We start from the raw sequence: 15,423 nt of genomic DNA on the forward strand, positions 1-15,423 counted from the left end.
CCATTGTCTTCCCCAGTCATCTACACTTTCCCACCAGCAAGCTGGGTACTCATTTGACCGACCTCGGAAGGATGGAAGGCTGAGTCAACCTTGAGCCGGCTACCTGAACCCAGCTTCCTCCGGGATTGAACTTAGGTTGTGAGCAGAGAGCTGAGACTGCAGTACTGCAGCTTTACCAGTCTGTGCCACGGGTTATAAAAAAAAATCATAGACTCATAGAGTTGAAGGGACCTCTAGGTTCATCTAGTCCAACCCCCTGCACAATGCAGGAAACTCACAAACACCTCCCTCTAAATTCACAAGATCTTCATTGCTGTCAGATGGCCATCTAGCCTCTGTTTAAAAACCTCCAAGGAACGAGAACCCACCACCTCCCGAGGAAGCCTGTTCCACTGAGGAATCGCTCTAATGGTCAGGAAGTTCTTCCTAATGTTGAGCCGGAAACTCTTCTGATTTAATTTCAACCCATTGGTTCTGGTCCTACCTGTGATTCTGGTGATTAACATGTGGAATTCACTGCCACAGGAGGTGGTAGCAGCTACAAGCATACCCAGCTTCAAGAGGGGGTTAGATAAAAATATGGAGCAGAGGTCCATCAGTGGCTATTAGCCACCACAATGTGTGTGTGTGTGTGTGTGTGTGTGTATATAAAAATTTTGGCCACTGTGTGACACAGAGTGTTGGACTGGATGGGCCATTGGCCTGATCCAACATGGCTTCTCTTATGTTCTTACCTTCCGGGGCCACAGAAAACAATTCCACACCATCCTCTATATGACAGCCCTTCAAGTATTTGAAGATGGTGATCGTATCACCTCTCAGCTGCCTCCTCTCCAGGCTATCAAGACAATTATATTTAACGTGGTCTACTCAAAATCTGTACTCAGCTGGATCTGTTTGGCAATATATTTCAGGCCAAAGGTATAACAGAATGAGGCTTCCAAACATTAACTAAACCCTTATAGGGAATAGACTGTGCTAAATTGGCCGTATATCACTTAGTAGGACATCATCACCATTCATGTATAAACTGCCAGGACTGAAATTAATAAATTAATCCACACAAATTAATCTCAGCAAACAAAATAGAATAATTAAAGCAAAATAGGGCAACGAGAAGAAAAGAGAATAAAACTTAAAACGTTGAAAAGTTTTTAAAACTGGGAAATCAGTCAGATACTAGGGAAACCTCTTGACCTAAACCAACTGTTACTTATTCATCTAAATTCTGAACTGTTATTATGGCCCCTTCTGCTATTATTTTGTCATTTATAAGTTCAAAGCAGACCATAGGGCACTTTTTTGTGCTGCCTTCATCTGGTACCTGTCTATAAAACCTATCATGGCAGCCGGTTGCAGAAGAAAGCCAGTGTGGTATAGCACCGCCTTTTTGGCATCAGGGACCGGTTTCCTGGAAAACAATTTTTTCCAGTGACCGGGGGGGGGGGGAGGAGGCAGTGCTGGGGTTTTGGCTGGCCCCTGTCCATGCCCCTGCTCCCCCATGAAGGTCTGTAAATGGGGGGAGAGCTTGGGGCTGCCTCTGCTGCCTTCCTGCTCGCTGGTGAAGGGCATAAGAAGTCGATCTGCCTCCCCCTCCCATTTAAAGACCTGCAGATGATGTGGGGGGGTCTTAAAATGAGGGGTAGGGGAAGGTCTTTGGCATGCTGCCTCTTCTGCCCGCCCGGGACCCAGGTGGATGAAAGAGGTGGCGTGGCCTCGCTCTGAGGCTGCCTCCCCTGCAAGGAGAGACAACTTCGGAGTCTTTCATCTGCCTGGGTCCTGGGTGGGCGAATGGAGCAGCGGGGCTACTCTGCCTTGCTCCGAGGCTGGCTCCCCTGCTAGGGGTGGCAGCTTTGGAGTGAGGCCGCACCACCTCTTTTGTCCGCCCAGGTCCCAGGTGGACGAAAGGGGCAGGTGCGGCCTGGTTGCTATCAGTTGGGGACCTCTGGTATAGTGTCAAACTAGGAAATCGGAGAACCAGGTTCAAGTCCTCACTCAGCAGGGGACCAGGAAGGGCCTTCTACTGGCTGCCACCACTCTGGTAAGAGTCTGTATGGGAGGGTCCAGAGCTCCCACCCAACCCATCTTCTTATTAGCAAAAACTTGTATCTTTGACTGAAGAGACCTGAGGACCCAGGCAGTTTAAAAATAACAGGTTTATTATTAAGTGCTAAAAAACAATGAGTGGATTGTAAAACTTTTTTAGTGCCACAGTGAATATAGAACCAGTAAAGGTTGATATAAAGACATAAAAACCGTGACACAACTAACTTCAAACCAACCCACCCTCCTTGAATGAGGGATCCCTTTCTGGCTGCAACCTGCCTTCAGCTTAGCCCTTTCCAGAGAGCACAACCCTCTCTATAGCTTGGCCTTTTTATTTTTTCCTCCCAGGTCCCACCCCTCAGGGCCAGTTTTCCCTCCAAAACTGCTGCCCACCCAATCAGAGGGAAAGAAGGGATCCTGGGAGATGTAGTCCCTGTAGCTACTCCTACACAGGCTTCTCTGGAGCCTGTAGGCCTCACTAGGCCTAGGATCATGACACTACCTCACAGGTTTGTTATGATGATATTGTATATAATTTTTCTAAATTATTGACAGTGTTAGGTTAAATCTAGACTAAACTGGCAGCTTCCACTGATTCACCCTTCCTAAGGTTGCCAAGTCCAATTCAAGAAATATCTGGGGACTTTGGGGGTGGAGCCAGGAGACTTTGGGGGTGGAGCCAGGAGACATTAGGGGTGGAGCCAAGATCAAGGCTGTGATGACCCTGAAGGGGGGGAGGGCCTCCAAACCGGGGGATCCCCTGCTCCCACCTGGGGGTTGGCAACCCTACTCCAGCTGCAACTGCAACTCCGGATCGGGTCCTCTCCCTCTCCCCCAGCGAGCAAACATTCCTGCGCAGGAGAGAGAGCGAGAGGCAGAGAAAGAGGGTCGGATCTCTTGCACGCCTCGGGGAAAGGGGTGGGGCTCACCCCTTTCCCCGCGCTGGCCCCTCTCTCCTTTCTCCTTCCCTCTCTTCCTTAAGCCTTTGGGGCTGAGTGCTCCCGCCCCCTGGGCCCGTGGCTTGGAGAAGGTGGGGGTGTTTTTTGGAGAGGGCGGTTCCCGGACGGGCTCCTCCTCTGGCCCGAGCAACTTTCCGGGGCTCCGGGCCAAGGCGCGCTCCCTCCTTCCTTCGCCCCCTGCCTGCTTGCCTGCCGTGCTCGGCAACAAAGGAGGCACGGGCGAGGGAGAGGCGCGGCGTGCCCCTGCCCAACTTTACGCAAAACTTTTTACGCTCCACTTTTCCCTGCTGGCGATGGCGAGCCCTGGGGGGGCCGGGCTGGAGGCGGCGTCGGAGGCCCCCTAGGCGGGTGGGATGGGGGGCTGGTGGCGGCTGCTGCTCGGGCCCGGGGGGCTGGCGCAGGGGGCGGCCAACGGGAGCCACGCAGTGGAGCGGCGCTGCAAGCACGCCGCACCCTGCGAAGCCCTCCGCCGGAGCGCCTGCCTGGGCTCACCGCTGCCCTATGCCGCCACCTCCACCCTCTTGGCCGACGACTCCCAGGCCGAGGCGCACGACAAGCTTCTCCTTTGGTCCGGTAAGGCCCCCTCCGCGAGGCCGGCCCAGCATGCCCCTTGCCGCACGCGCAGCCATAGGCCCAGCAGAGGGGCCAGGCGGAGAAGCAAAGCGCGCCCCCCTTGCTCCTCCAGCGTTGCTGCTCGGGGTCCTAGAAGGACCCAGATTCGGGGCTCGCCACGCTTCTCCGTAGCTGCTCCTCAGACTGAGTCCATCTCGGAGGAGCAGCTACGGAGAAGAGGCGGCAGCTGCGCAGCGACGTCGCCCGCTCCTTGGCGCCGTTTTCCCCCCTCCCCCGCTTCCGTTTTTTGGGGGGAGCGGGGGAAGAGGCTGGAAAAATGGGGGTCCCCTGCCAGGGCGGGAGGGTTGGGAAGCCTAACCCTTCCTATTGTAGACCTATCTGATGTAAATACTTAGGTTTGTCTGTCCCCCAGGGGCAGTATTTTGGGGAGATCATTGGGCTGCAATTGGTATTAGAGTTGCTGACTATAGACTGGGAAATGGTTGGAGATGGGGCGGGGGGGGGGGGAGAGCAGGGTTTGAGGAGAAGAAAGACTTCAATGGGGGATAATGCCATAGAGTCCAGCCTCCAATACAGCCATTTTCTCCAAGGGGGATGATCTGAAGATCAGTTCTAACTCAGACAACCCTAACTGGATACAAGAAAGTGCTATTCTGCTGAATTTAGTCTGGTTCCCCTCAGTATTAAGAAAACTTACTGCATACTGTCTGAGGTTGTATAAAGGTTCCGTTCAGTTTTAAATCAATATTTTTGCTATACTTAAAACAGCCAATTAGTATGCAGTTTTATTTAGGAAGTGTCTAAATAATAAATGGGAAAATAATGGATTTAAATCAATAATTAAAGTGGCCTTTTTGCTAGGTGGCTTTAGTTATTATTTAAATGACCGTGATTCAATTTAATCCACCCTGCTTTCTAGAGTCATGGCCAAGATGATACAGAGCAGTGAGTGCTGAAAGAGTTTTAACTCCAGAGATCACGTCTTTTTTTTCCCCCTTCCCTCAGAAACAGCTCTGTACATGAAGCTGCGTTATACTGAATGAGACCTTCAGTTTACCAAGATCATTATTATCTACACAGATTGGCGATGACTAGAGTTGCCAGACCCCCCTGGTGCAGGGGGGGGGGGGGTCCCACAATGCCAGGCTGCACCCCCCAGCCGTCAGTCAGCTGGCCAGCAAGGGGATTTATTTGGAGAAAGTGAAAGGCCCAGGCCTCATTGTTAGTGTTACACAGGAAGTAATGTCATAACACTGATGACACCCAGGTGACACTCTGGTGTTTGGGCAAAAACTCTATGGCAGAAGTCATTTTTACAGTAGAGTTTTCCCCCAAATACCAGAGAGTATCCTGGGAGGCAGCATGTAATGATATCATTTCCTGTGCACTGTTGGTGAGAAGGCCTGGCTTTTCTCTTTCTCCAAATAAGTCCCTCCATCCCCTGCCAGTTGCAGGACCCTAGTAGTGGCTCTCCAAGGTTGCAGCAGAGGTCTTTCACATCCCTTCCTGTCTAAGTCTTGAAATTAGAGATGCCAGGGATGGAACCCAGGAACTTTTGCGTGCCAAGCAGATGCTCTACAAATGTGCCACAGACCTTACTTCCCCACAGCATGTTCTAATATCTATCTTTATGAAGGGCCGGGAACTTCTGTCATTCCTCCCCCCTCCTGTTTATTTAGGAGTTGGCATTGTCATTTATTTGGCTTCTGCCTGTGTTGACTGTTCTTTGTTTTAATGGCATGAATTCCAATAGTGTTTGATGACACTGTGTTTCTTGCTTTGGTTGTTTTGAAGATGAGATAGAATAGGCAATAACTGTTTTAACTGAGCAAAACCCATTTTTCAAAGAATACTATAAACAAAACAGAACGGCCACACAATTTCTGCTGTAATTAAAAAAATATTTCTAATCCGTGTAAATATTGCCATTAAAAATTGTGTCACATATTGTTCACTCTACTGTCAAGCTTAGAGCTACAAAATCCTTCCAGGTTAATCAGACAAATCATAGTTTGTGATCACTTGTTTAAACACCTGTTTGTTCTTACCGGGTACATTTCCTTTGTTAAACCATGATGTGTTCTCTAAGGGTTACAGTGATCCCGACTGCAGGCCGAAAAACAGTTTCCTGGAAGTAAGTCCGACTGACTAAAATGCGGCACACTTCTGAGCTAGATCTATTTAGGATTGCTCCCGTTATACGCCCATGCACGTCTTATGAAGAATCTGCCCCTGTCGCTCCCTGATGGACAGGCATGCAATTGTTTTGCCCACACACAGCTTCCTTTGGCTTTCACACGTTGCTTTCCCAGCCTCAGATTGTGAAACTCCTGGAGATTAGGGGGTGGAGCCTAAGGAAGGGGAGGGGTCTTCAGCAGGGGATAATGCCATGGAGTCGACCCTCCAAAGCAGCCCTTTCCCCTCTACAGCGTGTCAATTTCATTCCACGTGATGATTTTCCTCTTTATTTTGTTTGCATGCAGTACTGAAATCCTCCCCCCTCCCACTGGGAATGCTGTCATCTGCTTCCTCTCCAATCCCCCTTTCAAGTCATTGCCAGTAAGGGGGACTAAACCTCACATAGCTCCTTAAAAGCTTTCCCTCCAGTGTTTTGTTTTTTTTTAATTCAGCGATCCAAGACTAGCAATAATCTCACATTGCTAGAGTCCTGCTGCTTGTAAAATAAAAATAGTTTAAAAAATTAAGCAAGGGGAAGATAGAGTTTGTGTACACCAATGAAGGGGAGGGGGAGAATAGCAGAAGGTGCAGAGCGGGTTGAACAACCTTACTACGGGCAGGGAGTGATGTTTGGGGGAGCAGCAAAAGGACGGGGAGGGGGGGACATCTGTGGGAATCGTTATGCTTTTGCATTACCTTCAGCTTGGGAGCAAAAGAAGAGAGAAATCGGCGCAAAAGCACTCTTAGAAAACCCGGGGAGACAGCAACCAGAAAGTGACTTGAGCGCTGAAGGGAGGGAAATCAATGCAGAATGACAAAGAAAACCCAACAGACATGCATGATGAAAGTGAGGGAAAGCACCCGTGCATAATAGGCCCATGGCTGAGAATAGAACACACAAATGTCAGTCTGATCGCTGAGGAGACAAAGCACCATCAGGTCAATTGAAGATCAATATATATATTTAAAAAAAAAAAAAAACCTTTTTCCTGTATCAAAATTCCTGCTCTATTATCAAACATTGTCGCAATAGACACCTCCTATAGAGAAGAAACTCATATATTTAACATCCCCTGCCAACTTAGCTCTTTATTTTCTGTTGTCTGTGTTAAAATTGTTCAATGACATCATCTCAATGGATATTAAGAAAAGCTTCTCAGAACAGGTTGCGTTAACTTTAGTGAAGAAGGTCAGCAATCAGCCCCATGCGTTGCATTAGGAATCAGCACTAGAAGCTGGGTTAAAATTTCATAAAGCACATCTCCCCCCCCCCCCCTCCACAGAGGCAGACATCACTTTCTGATACTTAATGCTAATTACAAGCTTGTTGGTGTCACAAAAGATAGCTGTTACAATAGGTGTCAACAGAAACCACGACTTGGAGGGAGAGGCAGAAGAGTGCTACAGCGTTGAAATAATTGTCATACCTGGAGACGGTTGTTCTAAATGACTCCTCTTTGACTTCTTTCTCCTCATTGTTGAACACTTAATAGACCACCTTAAGGTTACCAACTTCCATGTGGGGACTGGAGATCTCTCAGATCCAGGTGACATTGATTAGTTCTAGGGTTGCCAATCCCCAGGTGAGGGCAGGGGATCCCCTGGTTTAGAGGCCCTCCCCCTGCTTCAGGGTCGTCAGAAAGCGGGGGGAGGGGAGGGAAGTGTCTGCTGGGAACTCTTATTATTCCCTATGGAGATTTATCCCCATAGAAAATCTTGGAGAATTGATCCGCGGGTATCTGGGGCTCTGGGGGGCTGTTTTTTGGGGTAGAGGCACCAAATTTTCAGTATAGCATCTAGTACCTCTCCCCAAAATATCCCCCAAGATTCAAAAAGATTGGACCAGGGGGTCCAATTCTATGAGCCCCAAAATAAGGTGCCCCTATCCTTCATTATTTCCTATGAAACGAAGGAATTGAAAAGGTGTACAGTCCCTTTAAATATAATGGCCAGAACTCCCTTTGGAGTTCAATTATGCTTGATCTTGGCTCCACCCCTAATATCGTCTGGCTCCACCCCCAAAGTCTCCTGGCTCCACCCCCAAAGTCCCTAGATATTTCTTGAATTGGACTCGGCAACCCTAATTAGTTCCCCTGGAGAAAATGGATAGTTTCTATGGCATTGTACCCCTCCGAAGGCCCTCTTGTCAAGTACTGCATGTTCTTCACCACTCATGTCTCGATCTGTGCTGTGTTGTGAGACAGAGGCCTAGTGGACCCAGGGAGCCTGTGAAACCTGTGTATCAGTAGGAAGAGACAGCCTACAATCCCCAGAATGCTTGGCGCTGGCTTCGGCCAATCAGCGTCCAAGTCGGCTCTGAGGGGAATTGTTTAAAAGCTCTTTCAGGGGACAGACGCTGTTCTTTCCTCCTGAGAGGCCAGGCAGGAAGGACAACTGCCATTTAGGAGTGAGCAGGCCGAGGCCTGGAGCCTAACAGACTAGGAACGGTTATGTTCACTCTCACTCTGTTTTTAATGTGCTGTAAGGCAATATTCATAAAATCACGGAAGTTAATTATGTTGCATTGTTAACTATAGATTCACCAACTTTTTTTTTTCCAGAAAAGCTTCCATTTATTCACTTTACAGAGCAGCAAATATGAAATCAATATGCATGGACTGTTTGCTGTGAAATGCCATCTGCTCTTAGAAATGTATACACTCCTCTTATTTTATTATTCGTAACTTTGTTAAAGCTTGTAAACTCACGAATTTCATAATTAATTTTTTTTCCAGAAGTGCAGTGAGCATGTGAAACTGCCTTACGCCAAGGCAGAGTGTTGGTCTTCTCTACTCTGAGCGGGATCACAAGCAGCGTTCCTTCTAAGCTGAGTTAGCGTGAGCCGGCTCACAGATTTTTAGCCTCCAGCTCACACATTTTTGTCTTAGCTCAGGAAGGATGACCCCAGAGCACAAGAATTTATGCAGGAGCTCACAACTTTAATGCTAGTTGCTCACAAAGTCAAATTTTTGCTCACAGGACTCTGCAGCTTAGCGGGAGCATTGGTCACAAGTTTAAGTCTTTCAGTGTCGCCTCCTACCTGATCCCTTTTAACTGGAGTTGTGGCCTGGGATTTGAACCTGCGACCTTCTATATGCAAAGTAAGAACTCTGCCACAGAGCCACAGCCCCTCCCCCCCATAAATACAATCAAAACAGGAAAAGGAGAATCTTAAGAACATAAGAACATAAGAGAAGCCATGTTAGATCAGGCCAATGGCCCATCCAGTCCAACATTCTGTGTCACACAGCGGCCAAATATATATATATATATACACACACATACACACTGTGGCTAATAGCCACTGATGGACCTCTGCTCCATATTTTTATCTAACCCCCTCTTGAAGGTGGCCATGCTTGTGGCCGCCACCACCTCCTGTGGCAGTGAATTCCACATGTTAATCACCCTTTGGGTGAAGAAGTACTTCCTTTTATCCGTTTTAACCTGTCTGCTCAGCAATTTCATCGAATGCCCACGAGTTCTTGTATTGTGAGAAAGGGAGAAAAGTACTTCTTTCTCTACTTTCTCCATCCCATGCATTATCTTGTAAACCTCTATCATGTCACCCCTCAGTCGACATTTCTCCAAGCTAAAGAGCCCTAAGCGTTTCAACCTTTCTTCATAGGGAAGGTGTTCCAGCCCTTTAATCATTCTAGTTGCCCTTTTCTGAACTTTCTCCAATGCTATAATATCCTTTTTGAGGTGCGGCGACCAGAACTGCACACAGTACTCCAATTGAGACCGCACCATCGATTTATACAGGGGCATTATGATACTGGCTGACTTGTTTTCAATTCCCTTCCTAATAATTCCCAGCATGGCGTTGGCCTTTTTTATTGCAAACGCACACTGTCTTGACATTTTCAGTGAATTATCTACCACAACCCCAAGATCTCTCTCTTGGTCAGTCTCTGCCAGTTCACACCCCATCAACTTGTATTTGTAGCTGGGATTCTTGGCCCCAATGTGCATTACTTTGCACTTGGCCACATTGAACCGCATCTGCCATGTTGACGCCCACTCACCCAGCCTCAACAGATCCCTTTGGAGTTCCTCACAATCCTCTCTGGTTCTCACCACCCTGAACAATTTAGTGTCATCCGCAAATTTGGCCACTTCACTGCTCACTCCCAACTCTAAATCATTTATGAACAAGTTAAAGAGCATGGGACCCAGTACCGAGCCCTGCGGCACCCCACTGCTTACCGTCCTCCACTGCGAAGACTGCCCATTTATACTCACTCTCTGCTTCCTATTACTCAGCCGGTTTTTGATCCACAAGAGGACCTGTCCTTTTACTCCATGACTCTCAAGCTTTCTAAGGAGCCTTTGATGAGGAACTTTATCAAAAGCTTTCTGGAAGTCAAGGTAAACAACATCTATCGGGTCTCCTTTGTCCACAAGTTTGTTTACCCCCTCAAAGAAATGTAACAGGTTAGTGAGGCAAGATCTTCCCTTACAGAACCCATGCTGAGTCTTCCTCAATAACCTGTGTTCATCAATGTGCCTACTCATTCTTGTCCTTGATAATGGTTTCTACCAACTTTCCCGGTATTGAAGTCAGACTGACTGGCCTGTAATTTCCTGGATCTCCTCTGGAACCCTTTTTAAAGATGCGGGTGACATTTGCTACCTTCCAGTCCTCAGGAACAGAGGCAGATTTCAATGAAAGATTACAGATTTTTGTTAGAAGATCCACAAGTTCAACTTTGAGTTCTTTCAGAACTCTCGGATGTATGCCATCCGGACCCGGTGACTTATTAGTTTTTAATTTGTCTATCAGTTGTAGGACCTCCTCTTTTGTCACCTCAATCTGACTCAGGTCTTTCAACACCCCTTCCAATATTAGTGGTTCTGGGGCGGGCAAACACTTCTCATTTTCCACGGTGAAGGCAAAAAATGCATTCAGCTTCTCAGCCATTTCCCCATCCTCCTTCAGTAATCCTTTTACCCCATGGTCATCCAAGGGCCCCACTGCTTCCCTGGCTGGTTTCCTACTTCTAATATATTTGAAGAAATTTTTATTGTTGGTCTTTATGTTTTTTGCAATATGCTCCTCATAGTCCCTTTTTGCCTGCCTGATCACAGTCTTGCATTTGATTTGCCACTGCCTGTGTTCCCTTTTATTAATCTCACTTGGACTGGTTTTCCACCGCTTAAAGGAGTCCTTCTTACCTTTTACAGCTTCCATTACTTTGTTTGTTAACCATGCTGGCCTCTTCTTATACCTGTTTGTGCCTTTCCTAACTTGTGGTATGTATTTTATCTGAGCTTCTAGGATTATAGTTTTAAATAGTCTCCAAGCTTCCCCAAGGGTTGCATGACACATTATGCTCTGCATGACACATTATGCTCTGTAGAGGAAGAGTGGCATAAAAAGGTACTGGAAGGTGCCAGTGTTGCCTCTAAGCTGAGTTAGGGTGAGCTAGCTCACAGATTTTTAGCCTCCAGCTCACACATTTTTGTCTTAGATCAGGAAGGATGACCCCAGAGCACAGTAATTTATGCAGTAGCTCACAACTTTAATGCAGTAGCTCACAAAGTAGAATTTTTGCTCACAAGAATCTGCAGCTTAGAGGGAACATTGGACAGTACTTTACACACACATACACGCATAGATTTGGAGCAGATCTTCTAGTGATTAAACTAGAACTTTGTAACTATTTTTGTCAAGGTAATAGTTCTTGTCTCAGCTTCTTACCTGTGATGGCCATGATGTAACCTACATCTTCCATCATTTTTTTTTAAATGAACACTTTCTGGGCCTTAGCATGATTGGTTATTCATGTAAGGAGTAGAGGTGTGCAAAAAAAAAACAACAGTATTTTTTTCAGATTCATGTATACTGAACCTGAAAAATATTAGTATTTCCTGATATTTCCAAATCCCAGTATGGGTGTGGTATTTGGATTTGGCCTGGCTGTATTTGGTACAGCCTGGTCTAAACCAGACTGCCCAACAGAGCCACCTCTGTCCTCCATTGTTTCCAGTGGAGGGGGAAAGGCATTTAAAGGGATTGTGGTCCCTTTAAATGCTTTTTGCAAGCCACAAGTGAATTCTGAAGTCCCTTAAATGCTTTTTCCAAGCTAAGAGTTCACTCTGAAGGCATTTAGAGTGACTAAGAACCCTTTAATTGGCCTTTAATTGTAGCTATCTGTCAGTCCCAAAAATTCCTGAATATTTTTGAGATTTTTTTGGTGGGGATGCCCATTTTTAGATAGATAGATAGATAGATAGATAGATAGATAGATAGATAGATAGATAGATAGATAGATAGATAGATAGATAGATAGATAGATTAGATAGATATCAGTAGTCTGCTCAGTAACCAGCTGAAAAAATACCTGATAAATCCATCAATTTATCTGATAAATTTATCAGATATTTTTATACTGAGTCTTTACCTAGTAAAGACAGGAGCATTGGTCGTTATGAGTAATTCAGTAAAATAAAAAAAATAATTAGGCAGTGGTTCTCATTAGTTAATTAATATTATAGTCCAGACTCAATTAATTAATTAATATTACAGTCCAGACTCAAAATTATCCCTCATTAAGGCAGACACAGTGTAGCCTCAGGTATACATGAAATATTTCCACCACACAGTGAAATGAGTTCATGGTAGGGCTGTTTGTGCTGAGACTAATCCCAGAGTCAGAAATGAGGAATGGAAATCACGGGTACAAAATGTTTCAGGCAGAAATGTCTTTACTTGATTCTGTCACACTTCTGTGTTGTGCAGCCTCCAAAGGGCTTTCATTTTTGGTCTTATGAGCACTGTGTTGTCATGAATTAAGAGCAGGGGTGGAATTCTAGCAGAAGCTCCTTTGCATATTAGGCCACAAGCCCTGATGTAGCCAATCCTGCAAGAGCTTTCAAAAAGAGTCTTGTAAGCTTTTGGAGGACTGGCTACAGCAGAGGGGTATGGCCTAATATGCAAAACAACTCCTGCTAGAATTCCACCCCTGATTAAGACTGTGGAATGTTCAAGTCATTATACCGCAACATACTATTGTCAGCCTTTGTAGAAAGCTTGAGGGTCAGTTTTGCAGGACTTATTTTGTGGAGCAATTATCAGGTTCAGTATAAGGAAGAAATGAGCAGGAGTCCTATAGCATTTTTTCTTCAGATCCTGAAAAAGTGATCAGTGACTCACAGATGCTTATACCCAGCCACAAATTTTGTTAATGTTTAAGGTGCTACTGGACTCTTGCTCTTTTCTACTGCAAACACGGCTACCCATCTTGAACTTGCAGATTCATATATTCATGATATCTGCAGCTTGTCCCGCATCCTGAACTAACCTTTGCGAATTGGCCCCGGCTTGTGTGTTGAGGGACTGGCCATGGTTCAGTGGTAGAGCACCTGCTTGGCATAAGGAAAGCCCTGTGGGTTCAGCTGTGCCAGCGCTTCTGGCAAGGCACCCCCACCACCCCCAAGTGAGCGCAGATGCGGGAGGAACTGGCCAGCTGGCACACAGGCCTGGGACACGCCACCACACAGCATATTTCCCTCACCATGGAGGCAACTGAGGGACGGAGGGCCCAAACCGGTGCCCTTCTCCAAGCCCGCACCCCTAGGCAGCTGCCTAAGGCTGCTTTATGGACACACTGGGCCTTGCATTTGGTGTAGTGGTTAAGTGCGTGAACTCTTATCTGGGAGAACTAGGTTTGATTCCCCATTCCTCCGCTTGCAGCTGCTGGAATGGCCTTGGGTCAGCCATAGCTCTTGCAAGAGTTGTCCTTGAAAGGGCAGCTTCTCAGAGCTCTCTCAGCCCCACCCACCTCACAGGGTGTCTGTTGTGGGGGAAGAAGATAAAGGAGACTGTAAGCCATTCTGAGACTCTGGTTCAGAGAGAAGTGCGGGGTATAAATCTACAGTCGCCTCCTCCTCCTCCACCTTCTTCGGCATCTCCAGTTAAAAGGACCAGATAGCAGGTGATATGGAAAATCTCTACCTGAGACCCCAGAGAGCCTCTGCCAGTTTGAGCAGATGATACTGACCTTGATGGCCTGATAGTCTGATTCAGTATAAGGCAGCTTTGTGTGGTCTCGTGTTCCTTGAAATGCAAGGCATCACATTTTAACAGCGTTTGTTTTTCATTTGAAAATGTGTTTGACACATGTGATGGATCTGTGGGTTAAGGAGAGTCTCCTTAAATAGTCACACCATTCTCAGAAAAGTGGGAAGGTCACAATGCTGGCCTCCAGAGGCACGGCTTGTTAATTTTTTTGCTTCTCGAAGTTCGTGTTGGCCTAACCTTCTGACTTATCGGTGCCCTTGAGGGAGGTTTTTAGCCTTTGAATATGGATGCATGGCTCTGTAGACAGAAGCGATTTCCTTCAAGTGTTTATTTGAACTTGAATCCACAGTCTTGCTCTTCCTCTTCCCAGTGTTTCCGTTTTGACTCGGCTTCTCCTTTGACTTTCAGGTGCAGCAACCGGACTCAGTGTGCAGTGGTCGCTGGCCCAGACGTCTTTCCTGACCCTTGCCCGGGAACATACAAGTACCTGGAAGTACAGTATGAATGTGTCCCTTACAGTACGTATAGTATTCTTTGCTTTTCTCACTTTTGCTTTTTTCTTTTGAAACTGTGGCTTCAGTTATGATGGAGCTTGTGCTTAATAGTTCTGCTTGAAAGAACACTCGGTTTTCCTGTAAGTATTTGAGAAATGGTGCAGTATGGCAGAGTGTGCTTTCACACACACTGAGCAGTGCACTTCCAATCCACTTTCAATGCATTTTGCGACTGAATTTTACTGTATTAAATGGAAAAATCCACTTGCCAATGTTCCCTGAAGTGGATTGAAATTGCATTATTTGGCAGGTGTGAAAGTGCCCAGAGTTTGAATGCGAATGAAGAATGTGAGAAATCGATCGGGAAATCCCTTACCTGAATCTCCCTTAGTTGGGAGTTCACTGAGACGGTGGGCTTTAACCCTTGGTTTAGGACCCCATGATAGGTTGTGAAGCTCCACTTGCTGAGCTGCAAGCCACAGCAGAATACCCCTCCCTTTTTCGGATTTTTTTTTTTTAAAGTAGGACCTTCTACTACGGTTAAATCAAGGGTGTCATGCTTCCTGCCTCTCACTGAGAAGAGCTGTAGAACCATCTCAGTGTGAAAGAGTGTTCCTCCATGACCCTGACCCTTGACTTGTCCTTCATTGTGGAACACCTCCTGGTGTTTGGGTTGTGTTTCCTTGTTCCTGGCTGAACTGGCCTGCCACCAAGGGTTCCGGTGATGCCATTGAGACCATGACTCTAGTTCTCTCCCTCTTGTTTGGCTGTCTTGTCACATGACTTCTTGTCACATAGTATAAACCCAGTGGGCTGCATGCAACCACATGGGTTTAAAGATGGATCCCCAAAGTGGAAAAGCTGGAGGCCACTTTACTGCAGAGAAAAAGGCTTAGGATACTCTCCTGTTCTCTTAGCTTATTTTCTGTATTACATACATGCCCAAATTATACAGTGTTTGTAACCATGATAAGTTGCTAGAAGGTATGGCAGTGGCCAGTGGCATAGATGGTATAAAAAGATTGGCTATTAGCTAAATGGGACTTCTAGCAATGAACACACCTTGCTTTGGGAATAGTTATATAACAGAGGATGGCTGTTGTGTTAAGGCTTTGTTTATGGTCTTCCAGGAAGTATCTAGATGGCT

The 15,423-nt window shown here is 46.5% G+C and overlaps 1 protein-coding gene across 21 annotated transcripts in view; it reads left to right on the forward strand.

The window, feature by feature from the left end:
• Nucleotides 1-15,423, forward strand: part of ADGRL3 (adhesion G protein-coupled receptor L3) — an 813,661-nt gene that overhangs the window by 339,701 nt on the left and 458,537 nt on the right. For all 21 annotated transcript variants that reach the window (XM_060236824.1, XM_060236827.1, XM_060236810.1 and 18 more), the window contains exon 4: nt 14,191-14,300. In XM_060236824.1, the coding sequence (XP_060092807.1) occupies nt 14,191-14,300 (110 nt within the window). The remainder of the gene's footprint in view (nt 1-14,190; nt 14,301-15,423) is intronic.

The sequence above is a fragment of the Heteronotia binoei genome, chromosome 4, assembly GCF_032191835.1.
Source record: "Heteronotia binoei isolate CCM8104 ecotype False Entrance Well chromosome 4, APGP_CSIRO_Hbin_v1, whole genome shotgun sequence".
In the NCBI taxonomy this organism is placed as follows: domain Eukaryota; kingdom Metazoa; phylum Chordata; class Lepidosauria; order Squamata; family Gekkonidae; genus Heteronotia; species Heteronotia binoei.